Source organism: Bison bison, unplaced genomic scaffold (genome assembly GCF_000754665.1).
Source record: "Bison bison bison isolate TAMUID 2011002044 unplaced genomic scaffold, Bison_UMD1.0 scf7180017858770, whole genome shotgun sequence".
Taxonomy (NCBI): domain Eukaryota; kingdom Metazoa; phylum Chordata; class Mammalia; order Artiodactyla; family Bovidae; genus Bison; species Bison bison.
This window is the reverse complement of record NW_011489342.1, coordinates 2,807,364-2,821,825: the sequence shown is the minus strand read 5'-3', so window position 1 is coordinate 2,821,825 and position 14,462 is coordinate 2,807,364. Positions and strand designations below refer to the sequence as shown.

General features: G+C 45.3%; 1 protein-coding gene across 1 annotated transcript in view; it reads left to right on the top strand.

Annotated features, from left to right (window-relative positions):
* The first annotated feature begins 5,363 nt into the window (after positions 1-5,363).
* The window catches only part of WIPF3 (WAS/WASL interacting protein family, member 3), a 30,436-nt gene continuing 21,337 nt past the window's right edge, over positions 5,364-14,462 (top strand). The window contains exons 1-4 of the mRNA XM_010829443.1: positions 5,364-5,417; positions 7,255-7,387; positions 11,345-11,476; positions 14,298-14,457. Coding sequence (XP_010827745.1) covers positions 5,364-5,417; positions 7,255-7,387; positions 11,345-11,476; positions 14,298-14,457 — 479 coding nt within the window. The remainder of the gene's footprint in view (positions 5,418-7,254; positions 7,388-11,344; positions 11,477-14,297; positions 14,458-14,462) is intronic.

Genomic DNA, 14,462 nt, shown 5'->3' with positions numbered 1-14,462 from the left:
TAGACAACCAATGCTGGGCTCTTTTTTGAGTTTACAAGGTTGTTCTTCCAACTTAGGTTTTAAAGTCAGGCTTTCTCATAATTTAAATTTTAGTCTTAAAAGCCAGGGAATCTCAGCATCATCAAATAAGAGAGAATAGTGCTGAATGAATCCCCATTTCTTGGGCCAAAGTGACCAAAGGATAAAGGTATGAAAATGGTTTGAAACACCAGGACTGTGACATAACCTCAAAGGCAGTGACTTCTCTTACCATACCTGCATGTTTTGTTGGAGCAGACAAATGTCAAAAACCCAGGGGCTTGAAGTTTATACAGAGTTCATTTCAACAAAATACTGATAATTTGCTCTGTTGTTTTTTTAAGTTGGATATGCTGGTACTAAAAGAGGAACACTTATTTTTTGCATGCTAAAAGTTTCCACTCAAAAATAAGAGGAAAAACAATGCATAATATAAAAGCTATAGTATTTGGCAAGAATTACAAATGATATGCTTTGGAGGGGGTGTGGATCATTTAAGGAAAAGACTAGCTGAAGAAGTTTTAAATAAAAGATCTTGTAAAGGAAACAATTTTTGATGTAGAGCTAATTGGGCTTCCCTGGTGGCTCAGACAGTAAAGAATCTGCCTGCAGTGCAGGAGACCAGGGTTCCATCCCTGGGTCAAGAAGATCCCCCGGAGAAGGGCATGGCTAGGACTCCAATAGTCCTGCCTGGAGAATCCTATGGACAGAGGAGCATGGTGGACTACAGTTCATGGGGTCACAATGAGTCAGACATGACTCAGTAACTAACACTTTCACTTTTCACTTAAGGGAGAAGTAAAAGTTGGGGCAAGCAAAGAGTGCTGGGACAATGGGAGCATTCCCATAAGAGGCAGAAGCTTGAACACAGGCTTGAAAGTATAGTTCAAAGATAGGGAGGATTGCCATACAGTGGAACTGCTTTATTACATCAGTGTGGAGAAGGCAATGGCACCCCACTCCAGTACTCTTGCCTGGAAAATCCCATGGACGGAGGAGCCTGGTAGGCTGCAGTCCATGGGGTCGCTAATAGTCAGACACAACTGAGCGACTTCACTTTCACTTTTCACTTTCATGCATTGGAGAAGGAAATGGCAACCCACTCCAGTGTTCTTGCCTGGAGAATCCCAGGGACGGGGGAGCCTGGTGGGCTGCCGTCTATGGGGTTGCACAGAGTCGGACACGACTGAAGCGACTTAGCAGCAGCAGCAGTGGGTAGGAAAATGTTGGCATTTGCAGGTAAACTCAGCAGTCAAGCCCAGTGGATGATATTAATGAGGACTTTGACTTTTTTTACTCCAAGGGAAATGGAAAACCCTTGCAGGTTTTGAGCAGAGTCACCTGATCTGGCAGGAGCACTGCTAAGGGTAAGCATGTTGTTCTAGGAACAAAACAGAGCTCTTTATCTGGCCTTCCAGGATCAGGAGGCTTCCTGGAAAATAGCCAAGAGACAAGTGTGAAAAGAGCAGAGAGATTAGCTCAAGCTAAGGTCCAGAGGTGAGCTCCAGCATGGAAGGAAAGATTAGGGCTGGTCACTTGGTTGGGCCTTGTACAATGTGAAGGGATTTGAACTTGATCCTGAGGGCAGTGGGGAGCCAGCAAAGGTTTTTATGGACATGGTAAGTGACATGTCCCTTATACAGACCACTCGGGTGGCTGTGCAGAGGAGGGCAAGACAGGAGGCAGGAAGACCAGCTGAGGGAATCTGGAAGTGCTTGCATTAATACTGGTGGCCTGCATTAAGTCAGCATTGATGGAGAAAAGGAGCCAGATTCTAGAGTCATCACCAAGGAGAAGTCACCAGGAGTTTTTGATGCAGTGGCTATTGAGAATGAGGAAGAGAGAAGGGTCTGAGATGGCCTCCAGGTCCTTGGGCATGGAGATAGCTGCCAGCATATGGTGACCAAATTGATGCCCCTGAATGAGATGACTTTGACAGATGGAGTTCCTTGCGGACGTAGAGAATAGGCCCAGACTCCCCTATCACCTATAGCCATAATGAATGTGTCCAAACTCTGCTTCACCTCCTGATAAGGATATGATGCTGTGGGAAGCAGCTCTGTATTCCAGGTAACAGTCCTGGGTCTGTAGACAGTTGTTTAAGAAACCAGAAAAGGAGGATAGAAAGTCCATTTTTAATTGTATACAGTATTTGAACTTCTGAAAATGAGAAATAAAACTGTTAGATCTCAAAATGCCTCATTATGTAACAGCCTGGCTTGTGCCCATTCGGGGTACGGGGAACATTGTGTCAGGCCTGACAGGGGAGAGTTCACGTTCTCTGAAAATATTTCCTGTGTCTCTGTTGGATGTCAGGCTCTCTTTTCTACATAAAGACGGTAGCAGCAGGAGGAAACGAATGCCAGTTCTGGCTGTTCCTGGAATTCAGATTTAGTAAAGAAATACAAGAACGCAGGCTACGGATCCCTGTCTGCCCCCAAGTATAGAGAAGGAAGGGGCAGCTGAGAGCAGGGCTAAGAAACAAGCTGTGTACCTGGAAGCCTGAGTGCTAATTTAACAGCCCCATTGGAGAAGTCACCTTTAGGAGACTGCAAGGCTGGAATCGTACTGCACGGATTGGGTTAAGATCATCTCTGAGACAAACAACCTGCTAGATTTTGGTTAGTGGTTCTCACAGAAACCAATATCAATCAAGCAGATGTAGTAATGACACAGGGCAGCAGGGTCACAAGTAGCAGGTCAACGTGCATTTCACTCCGTTTGGGCTGGACCGCCATCCTCCTCTCTCAAACTATACTGAACCCTGATCAACTCATTTGCTGGAACAACAAATGGATATGCAGAAGTTCTTATAATTTATCAAGACAGGAGGACAGACACCTGGTTGTCCTTGGCCCACTTAGTACTGTTCTAATCTTCCTGGTTTCTTCAGGTTTTCAGCCTGTATTTGGAAGGGCCATGGTCTAATTTGCATTACTCTTCTACCACTTTGCATCTTTTTAGGATCCAGGGTATTCCATGGGAAGCTTGCTTTAGAAAAACTGAGTCAACAAAAGCTTTGTGTGGAACTCACAAATTGTCACACTCAATAACAATGTTAAGAAAGAACAGGAGCAAACGTTCAAATGATAGCTCAGTTCCTTGTTTTGTACGTAGCGGGGGCAGGCAAGCCTGTTGGGTATGTTTGCCATAGAAAAAGTGTTCAGGAGTGACTCTCACTCAATTTTTTTAGTGAAGTTGCCAATAAGCAAGATTTACATAGAGTAAAAGACCCAGTGAATATATGAAAATCTTCTCTTTCCTGTTTCTGTATCCAGTAACCACAGTAACCAGACCTCTTGGGCTTGATTTTTAAGAAAGCAAATTACGAATATTGCAGGTGGAGTAGAAACACCCACCACAGCAAAATATGGTCTTCAATGTGCAGTTGAATATGTCCTTAGATGTCCTTTTGTACAAAACCAGTTGAGCTGTGGTCCCCTTTAGCTATGAAGTTATTCGCTCTTTCCTACTTCACAAGACTGAGGATAACTTTACTAATATCAGGTAAAGGAGCGCCCTCTAGTGGAAGACCATCAGGGCAGACAGTCAGTTCCGTTCCTTTCAGTCGCTCATCATGTCTTTGCAACCTCATGGACTGCAGCACACCAGGCCTCCCTATCCATCACCAACTCCCAGAGTTTACTCAGACTCATGTCCATCGAGCCGATGATGCCATCCAACCATCTCATTCTCTGTCGTCCCCTTCTCCTCCTGCCTTCAATCTTTCCCAGCATCAGGGTTTTTTCCACTGAGTCAGTTCTTCTCATCAGGTGACCAAAGTATTAGAGTTTTAGCTTCAGCATCGGTCCTTCCAATGAATATTCAGGACTGATTTCCTTTAGGATGGACTGGTTGGATCTCCTTGCAGTCCAAGGGACTCTCAAGAGTCTTCTCCAACACCACAGTTCAGAAGCATTAATTCTTAGGTGCTCAACTTTTTTTATAGTCCAACTCTCACATCCATATGTGACTACTGGAAAAACCATAGCTTCGACTAGATGGATCTTTGTTGGCAGACAGTGGCACAGGGAAAAAGGCAGCAAAGAAGAACGTGGGGCTTCGCAGGTAGCGCTAGTGGTAAAGAATCCACCTGCCAATGCAGGAGGCCTAGGAGATGTGAGTTGGATCCCTGGGTCAGGAAGATCCCCTGGAGGAGGAAATGGCAACCCACTCCAGTATTCTTGCCTGGAGAGTCCCATGGACAGAGGAGCCTGTGGGCTGCAGTCCATGGGGTCACAGAGTCAGACACGACTGAGCACACACACACACACATACACACACAGAGAAGGATGTTGAAACGTGATGGGACCTGCCATACCCTCCAGGTGATTTGGAAGATGTTTATCAACAAGTCTGTCATGTGGAATTGACAAGAATGTACTGAGGCTTGTGCTCAGTAGAAACGCAAATTCACATCATTATTCCAGGGCTTCCCTGATGGCCGGCTCAGTGGTGGGGAATCCACCGGCCAGTGCAGGAGACACAGGTTCAGTCCCTGATCCAGGAAGACCCCGCATGCCGTAGATCAACTGTGCCACAACTATTGAGCTTGTGCCCTAGAGCCCAGGAGCCGCAACTACTGAGCTCATGTGCTGCAACTACTGAAGCCCACAAGCCCTAGAGCCCCTGCTGTTTAACAGGAGAAGCCACTGCCGTGAGAAGCCTGCACACCACAACCAGAGAGTAGCCCCCACTCTCTGCAACCAGAGAAAAGCCTGAGAAGCAATGAGGACCTAGTACAACCCCCAAAAATCATATTCCAGGGATGTACTATGTTCTTCATGGCACTCACCTTTAAAGCTTGGGATGGGCAAGGTCAAGGAATGGGGGGTGCATTTGGGTAATCAGTTTAAAAATGGAGTTCAAAGATGGTAAGGTGAACACCCCCACCCCCACTCAGGGATTGTTAGAGTATGGTTCCAGTTGCTTCTTTTAACAGAAGAATGCAATTCATTGTATTGTTTATCTTGTAACTAGGAAGAAAATTACAAAACACTTTCAGCCCCAATCCTGCAACTGTAATGCTAGATTTTTACAAAAATGTTCATACTTCTCTTGGCTAGGGTCATGATATTTCTGTTTGCCTTTTGTTCCTGTTACTAATTGTTTCTAAATACAAGAGTAAACTTTATAAATCTTAAAATTTTGAAGTTTAAAATGACTTATGGGCTAATGGTTTATAGAGAAAGAGTTTAAAGATCATCTTGTGTGGGAAATATCCTGCTGTACGTGTGCATTTGTACCTATATTCATAAAAAATGTGTATCGTTAGGATTGGGACCTCTGGCTCATAGCTCAGTTGTTGACCATCATCAGTGAGCTCTTCTCAAGAGGTCAGAAGCATGTTTCCAGGCAACAAGAAACTGACTCTGAAGCTTGTGCCCTTCAAAGCCTGTGTAAGATGCATCACCTGGGCCATGGAGTCAGCTGGTGAAAATGCAGACTCAGCACCTTTTAACTAAAACCGCAATTGCCTTCATTTCCAGTCTGTGACACTGGAGAGTCTCTGGTTGTTCTTTTTGGCAAATGGCCATGTGGAGGAAATGGCTATTGCAAGAGCTTGTATAAGTTCTGTCTGTCCTTCAAGGACCATCTAAGGTCTCCTGTCTTCCTCAAAGCCTGCTGAGCCTGATAAATATACCCTTTCTGAACTCTTGGAGTCTTCCTCTCTGTGCGACTCACGTGGACACACAGTCATATACTGTGCGTGAGTGTACCGTCTCCCTGGTACCTGCTTATGCCCTTGAGAGCAAGACCAGTGTGTTACGTATCCTGGGTTTAGTTCATTCACACTCATTCATTCATTCATCCAGTAAACAGTTTTTGAGCCTATCTAGGACCAAGTTTTCCGAAATGGCAATGGCACCCCACTCCAGTACTCTTGCCTGGAGAATCCCAGGGACGGCAAAGCCTGGTGGACTGCCATCTATGGGGTCGCACAGAGTCGGAAATGACTGAAGCGACTTAGCAGCAGCAGAAGCAGCAGGGCCTAGTTTTACTCGCTGGGGAGGTATTAGTGAACAAAATGAACAAGATCTCTTTCCTAAGAGAGTCTTGTGGGGGCGGTGAATCTGCAACTCATAACCACAATTGGAAATTTTCCACAAGGAATGGTAAGTATAAATATATACACTGTGACAAACTTACAGGGGATAAAAGGAAGAAGGTGCCCTAAGAGAGAACCCTGGGTAGCCTTATTTAGGTTAGGGGCCAGAAAAGACCTCCAAAGTGATGTTTAAGCTGAAAACCAAAGGCATGGTATTCCCCATACAGCAGGTGCTAGAAAGTATTTCTCACCTTGAGAAATGTTTAACCAGATCTTAGGTCATGTAATATAAACCTTCTAATTGTGGAGGGTCCTCCTGGCTAAGTCTTCTAGTGTGACCCCCCCCTCCCTTATTTGCCACCAACCTGTGTATGTTCTTTCTGCTGCTCCCTGGTTCTGATAGCCCATGGAGACCCCGCTGTATCAGCACAAGCCATAGTGGAAGTGAAACAGTCGGACCTCAGTGTTACTTGGAGAGGTTATTCTCGTGAACATGTTTACAAAGCATTTTCGTAGTCCAGAGAATACTTGCCCTAACTACGGCACCATGACCTTGATCTGTAGTGCTTCAAAATAAAAAGCACGTGGCCTTTGGAATTCAGCAGATCTGGGTTAGGACCTAGCCCTGTGACTAGGAAGAGATTTCATAGTCCTTTCTCACCTGTAAGATGAGGGTAAACTCACTTGAAACTCACAAGATTTTGTGAGAATTAAAGTAACACACTCAGACACAGAGAAGAAAGCAGTCACTAAACTTTCATTGCCATCTCCTGCACTTCTTTCTTTCTGAATTTGGCCCATGAGGGGACCTGGGGACACCAGGCAGGGTAATTATTCAGAACTTGAGAGCCAGAGTCAGGAACACACAGCCAGAAGCCCAGATAAGTGGATGGGGCTCACCTATGAGGAGGAAAGGGGGCCATGAATTAGGGCTCTTTAAGATTAAGGGAGTTTCAGCACAAGAAAGAATCTGTTCTGGGTCCCCAGGGATAAGGATGTGAGCAGGGCAGGAGGTAAGCGGCAAGACCTAAGACCCCTAGATAACTGCACTGGTGAGAGTGATGCAGGGGAGAGCAAACAGGGAAGGCAGAAAAGCGTGGGAGGGGAAACTTACCTGAGACAGGACATACAGCTTACCTGCAAATGTTATATGTAATTATAATCAAATCCCTCTTACTCCCTTACAGGTAAGTGCAGATGCTTCCAGCTTGAGAAAGGCAGATCCCAAAGGTCGGAGTGCACTGTTGGCTGATATCCAGCAAGGGACTCGCCTCCGAAAAGTCACGCAGATCAATGACCGCAGTGCCCCGCAGATTGAGGGTAAGTGAGCATCCGGCCTGCTAAGAGCCAAGGGCAGGCCATGTGAGGCTCAGCCAGACACTCCTGGCTTGCTCAGGACAGGGCCACAAGTGCTCATCAGGACACACATCTGGCCATCTCAGAGCTGCTCAGTGTACAGTCTACATGGGTGAGAGAATCAGAGCTACCTTTCCCGATCTGCTGATGATGTTTAGCATATCTACCATCAACTTTCAAATGCTTTAAAAAAAAAACTTCATGGTAAAATAATTATTTTAATTGTTTTAAAATACACACAATATAAAACTCATCATTTTGACCATTTTAAAGTGTCCAATTCAGTGGCATTTATATATTCAGTGTTGTTGCAACCATCACCCCTGTCTAGTTCGAGACCATTTCCATCACACCAGTAGGAAACCTATACCCATTAGCTAGTGGAGGTGATGGAATTCCAGCTGAGTTATTTCAAATCCTAAAAGATGATGCTGTTAAAGTGCTGCACTCAATAGGCCAGCAAATTTGGAAAACTCAGCAGTGGCCACAGGACTGGAAAAGGTCAGTTTTCATTCCAATCCCAAAGAAAGGCAATGCAAAAGAATGTTCAAACTGCTGCACAATTGCACTCTGACATGCTAGCAAAGTAATGCTGAAAATTCTCCAAGCGAGGCTTTAACAGTAGGTGAACCAAGAGCTTCCAGGTGTTCAAGCTGGATTTAGAAAAGGCAGAGGAACCAGAGATCAAATTGCCTACATCTGTTGGATCATAGAAAACTCAAGAGAATTCCAGAAAAAAAAAAAATTCCATCTACTTCTGCTTTATTGACTATGCTAAAGCCTTTAACTGTGTGGATCACAACAAACTGTAAAATTCTTACAGAAATGGGAATTCCAGACCACCTTACTGGCCTCCTGAGAAACCTGTATGCAGGTTAAGAAACAACACCTAGAACCAGACATGGAACAATGGACTGGTTCCAAATTGGGAAAGGAGTACTTTCCCAATTTACAATATACAAGGCTATATATTGTCACCCTGCTTATTTAACTTCTATGCAGAGTGTATCATGTGAAATGCTGGGCTGGATGAAGCATAAACTAGAATCAAGATTGCTGGGAGAGATATCAATAACCTCAGATATGCAGATGACACCACCCTTATGGCACAAAGTGAAGAGGAACTAAAGAGCCTCTTGATGAAAATCAAAGAGGAGAGTGAAAAAACTGGCTTAAAACCCAACATTCAAAAAAATGAAGATCATGGCACCTGTTCCCATCACTTCATGGCAAATAGATGGGGAAACAATGGAAACAGTGAGGACTATTTTCTTGGGCTCCAAAATCACTGCAGATGGTGACTGCAGCCATGAAATTAAAAGACGCTTACTCCTTGGAAGAAACACTATGACCATCCTAGACAGCATATTAAAAAGCAGAGACATTACTTTGCCAGCAAAGGTCAATATAGTCAAAGCTATGGTTTCTCCAGTAGCCATGTATGCATGTGAGAGTTGGACCATAAAGAAGGTTGAGTACTGAAGAACTGACGCTTTTGAACTGTGGTAATGGAGAAGACTCTTGAGAGTCCCTTGGACTGCAAGGAGATCGAACCAGTCAATCCTAAAGGAAATCAACAATGAATATTCATTGGAAGAACTGATGCTGAAGCTGAAACTCCAATACTTTGGTCACCTGATGAGAAGAACTGACTCACTGGAAAAGACCCTGATGCTGGGGAAGATTAAGGCAGGAGGAGAAGGGATTGACAGAGGATGAGATGGTTGGATGGCATCACCGATTCAATGGACATGAATTTGAGCAAGCTCCAGGAGTTGGTGATGGACAGGAAAGCCTGGCATGCTGCAGTCCATGGGGTCGCAAAGAGTCGGACATGACTGAGAAACTGAACTGAAGATTTGATTGTATGGATGTTACACAATGTATTTATCCATTATGAAGTAACATTTAAAGATCACTTATGCTGTGTCAACATAATCCTCAAATTGAATGAGCAAAAAATTCAAGTCTCAACCCTAACAAATGCACAGATTTTATTTTCCATAAGGAAAAATATTTCTGCCGAATTCTCTCACAGGATCATATGACTATAAGTTTCTATGTCTTCTAGATTATGATGGAGTAAAAGGAGCCTTGTTCCTGCCATCAGATGACCCATGTTGAGTTCTGATGCTGCCACCATGTACATCAGGGAACCTCTCTGAGACTCAGTTTGCTCATCTGCAAAATGGGGGGAGATAATAATACCTGCTCTCTTTTTTGGTCAAGATTGTTGAAGGCTGAAATAATAAATACAGTGGAAGAAAGTGAACATGAAAGTCGCTCAGTTATGTCCAACTCTTTGTGACTATATAGTCCATGGAATTCTCTAGGTCTGAATACTAGAGTGGGTAGCCTTTCCCTTCTGAAGGGGGTCTTCCCAACCCAGGGATCAAACCCAGGTCTCCCACATTGCAGACGGATTCTTTACCAACTGAGCCACAAGGGAAGCCCAATATATACAAGGTATGGCACAAACCAGTACAATATTGTAAAGTAATTAGCCTCCAATTAAAATAAATAAATTTTAAAAAAAGAAAACAAAAGTAAAAAAAAAGAAATATATTTAAATATAAGGTATTATTATGGTTCCATATATTTTGCAATGATACATGATGGTAATTCTCAAAGATAGTCCTAAAATATAATTGTATCTAATATCTGTAATTATATATGTTAATGTACATGAATAGGCAAATTATTTTAAGAAACATTTTCAGGATTGATTACAATAAAAATTAGTTCTGGCTAGACCCACCATCTAATTAGTTAAGACTAACTCAGTGGACATGAATTTGAGCAAACTCTGGGAGCCAGTGGAGGACAGAGGAACCTGGCATGCTGCAGTCCATGGGATCACAAAGAATTAGACATGACTTAGTGACTGAACAACAACAAACAAGTTAACAGATCAATTCATTTTATTGGGACACTCATTTCTTTATCATTCTAGTGAAGAGATAATGTTTAATGTTAATACTAGGGGTAATCTGGCCACATTCCTCCACCAGTAGGCACTGTGCCCTGATTTCTCTGTGCATATTAGCTTCAGGCTGTGGACATTGTCTGCCAGAAATTCTTGTAAGCTCAATGTCTTCTCACACACATCTGGAAGTCTGGAATTAGTGACATCTCTCAGGAGCTCATGAGCTTTCTTTCCCATAGGGGAAAAAAAAAAAAGTGCAGGGAAGAGCACTAGGCCCAGGGAGTGGGAACTGGGGAGACAGAGAATGAAAATGCCAAAGAAGAAATCACTGCAGACCTTTACTTCCTGCTTGCAAATCCTGGACCAGGCTCTGTGGACCAGAAGTTAAAATTATTGCCTAAATTAAATCTATGGGTTTTCTTCGTCTAGTCCTCCTACAACAGTCAAATGAAATTGGGGTCAGCTCTTTACCTACAGTGTTTGGGTTTTCTAATTTAAAAGGTGACATCTACTAAATGGTTTTCCCAGGTGGCTCAGTGGTAAAGAATCTGCCTGCCGATGCAGGAGGCGCAGGGTCAGTCCCTGGGTTGGGAAGATCCCCTGGAAGAGCAAATGGCAACCCACTCCAATATTCTTGCCTGAAAAAATCCTGTGGCAGAGGAGCCTGGCGGGCTACAGTTCATGGGATTACAAAGAGTCCACAGACTGAGTGCGCGCACACACACATCTACTAAATGGCAGTATAGAGATGCCTTTGTTTTGATCCTTTTTCAGAATGGTTACTACTGAAGGGTCTTTGGTAGCCTGGAGAGGGTGGCAGACAGGCCGGGGCACAAGGCAGGGGTTCTTGAGAAAGATGTTGAGTAGGAAAAGGGTAACACTGGTGGGCGGAGAAGGGAAGGCTGCCACGGGCAGTGTTAGACCATGGCCAGGGTGAGAGCTGGCCTCTCAGCTCTGCTCACAGGTCCACAACTACTTGCCTCTTCTCTCTACAGGTTCTAAAGGAACCAACAAAGAAGGAGGAGGTCCTGCAAATTCTCGAGGGGGGAGCACACCTCCAGCCCTGGGAGATCTGTTTGCTGGTGGTTTTCCAGTTTTACGACCGGCAGGCCAGAGGGATGCAGCAGGTAAGGAAGAGTTCAAATTGGCTATCTTTGACTCTTATCTCCTTGCCTTGCGGAACCAACAGGACAGTCCTCATCTGCCCATAAGTGACATGTTTAGAGTGAATAGTCACGTGGTAGGAGATCACCTCTTTGGAAGCGTAAGTACTAGAAGTTTTCAAAACACAGAATTGTTTCTAAGGGATCTTTGAAATCCTCATCCTGTTTAAATCATCCCATTGTAATCACTGAAGAAGGAGGTGCCATAGTGTGGAGTGTTTAGCAATGGTGTGATCGTGGCCCACACTGCGAAGTACGGATGTAAATCACAATAGAAGGTCTTCATGACGTCACTGTGGACTCACTGGCAGTGGTGAGTTGTGATGGGTCTCTAGCATCATGTCTGTTAGGTGTTGCTATGTAACAAACCCTAAACATCACTGGCTTGTATAGAATGTGTAATGAGACTTCCATGCAATATGAGGTCTCCTGGAAACATACACAAATGGAAGGAGGAAGACATATTTCATCTTTTGATAAACACCCAGGCTCAAAAGCTGATTCCTTTCATGTCAACAAAGCCCCCTTGATGCTCTCGAACTGGCCTTTCCCTACCACTTCATGGTCTGCTCCTGTGTTTCTAGTTGGATTTCTAGGGCTTGCGTTCATGTGATGAAGGAAACCCTTTGCTTGGTGCTTATTCTCGGAGCCCTGTCTGCTGCCTGGTTTCCTTGCCAGAGCTGATTCTGACTCCTGTGGGTCTCCCCTTGAACTCACACTGCTCAGCTCTCTGCTTCATCCCAGAATGGGCATGCACATAAGCTGGGCAAGGATTTGTGCTGTCCTTGCTTCTGCTGCTCACATGGTGATACAAACGGGTTTGCCCATCTCTCATTAGGTTGGCCATTTAGTAAGTAGAGGCTCCTGTACTTTAACTGACCCACTTTAAGGGTTTTGGAATCTCAGATACACGGTGCTCTCAGACACTTAAAAACTTAAAGATTAGTTATTCAGGGATTGATTCTGCTACTCAAACTTGTTACCTCTTTAAAGTCATCTGGCTGGTGGGTAGAGAGGGAGGCCTTGCCTTGTCTGGAGAGCTGCCTGGGTCCTCCATCTTCATCCCTGTGGACTACTGAAAACAGGCTGGAGCACTTGGAGGCAGCAATCTCTGAAGGTGACGCCTACCCTAGACCTCATAGAAAATGTCTCACGCTGGAATAGCAGGTGGTAGATCCTGACCCTGAAAAGGCCAGGTGGGGACCTCCTGCTGCTGCTCATGGACAGTGAGCCATTCTGGCAATGCTTGCCTTAGCACCCTGGTGGAACCAAGTCCGTCAGGGTGGATGCATATGTGCAAAGATATTATCTCCTCCACAGCCATCTAAAAGAAAATTTCAACAGAGGAATAATGACAGCTCCACCCTGCCTGCAGAAGAGCGTTCTGCAGTTGAGACTCATGTCATGAGTCATGTGTCCATGTGGCTGTCGCATCATAGCCAGAGTAGGGTCATCCGTTTGGAAAGCCAGAGTTACTGTGGTCCTGCTCACTTAGTTTCAGCCCCAGAGTCACCTCTTCCATGCCCTTCCGTGATCGGCCTGACTTTTGGCACCAAATACTTTTAGCACCTGGTTCAGTAAACACACTGGAGACTCAGGGACTGAAAAGCTCAGAACCACCAACAGCTGCTGGCATTATAATTTGATATGAAACCTGTGTTTCCTATTCTGCAGCACGAGGAAGCTGAAGGTGTGAGAAGCAAACGTTTTCTAGTGGTTTCCAAATATTTTCATAGAGATTATAGAATATACAGGTGCTGGAATAGGAAAAATGTATTCCCAAAAATTCCTTTTAGGGAAAGTGCATTTATTTGGAAGAAATGTCTTAATATGCCTCCTGAGTGGAGAGTGATACTCCAAAGACATATTTAAGTGACTGCAGAACTTTTGTGCAGTAAACAAGGAGAGGGACTTTTTTCTCTTTGAAGTGACAGAGGGAAAAAAGGGTAAGAAGTGGCAAGTAGGGTGAAAGGGTGTGCAAAGAGTGAGGAGGCCCCAACCAGGGAGCACCCTCCACCCGAGTCTTCCATGACATCCACCGAACACAAATGCCTTCTATGAGCAAGCTGTTGCTGTTGGCATTGGATTTAAAGAGGCATTGGATTTCAAGTTGGGGTTGATGTGGTGAAGGATCTACAGGGTAAGAAAGCCAGGAGATCAGGAGACAGCAAGCTGCTTAGAAATGGGCAAAAGCCCTTGGGAAAAGGATCTTTGAGTTTCCAGAGGGTATGGAACTGGGAGGTTCAAGGTCATTGGACCTGGATCCCCAAGGCAGGGAGTATTCCCACTGACTTTCCAATCACCTAGTATATTCAGGGAATCTTGAATCTCCTTTCAAATCAGAAACAAAGTCCATGTTGACAAAATGCTGGAGTGAGGAAAACCTCCCTCATCAGGAGCTTCTGGTTGGTACACCCACAGATGCGGCTGACTGGCCTGGAGAATAACAGGGTAGGATGAGGGTGGCCTTGAGAGGAGGAAGGGTGAAGGAGGTCAGGGCAGCCCTAATCCTGGTCAGAGGGTGGAGGTGGGGTACAACAGGAAGCTGGTGCCACAGCCACATCTGGCAGCTCCAGCTGGGCTTGTCTCCCCAGCGGCCAGTGTGTTTCTTCAGGCAAGGGCCTTGGGCTGGCCCCCTTGCGTGCCAGCTGCTCCACCTGCAGCCTCCAGTGGCCGCGCGGGAAGAGAATGACCACCATGAGGTTCACTGAGGTCGTGCTGGACAGAGCCCCTCGCTAGGGCGCACACCCCACGCTGAGCTAACCCAGAATTCTCTCACTTTCAGGTGGCAAGACCAGCCAGGGCCCTGGCTCCCGGGCGCCTTCTCCACGGCTTCCCACCAAGACTATCAGCGGCCCATTCAATCCCCCTGCGTCTCCCAGGCTAGGCAACGCCTCTGAGGGGCATGGCGCGGCCAGGGCGGTACCCCCTCGCCCCAGCGTGCCCGCCC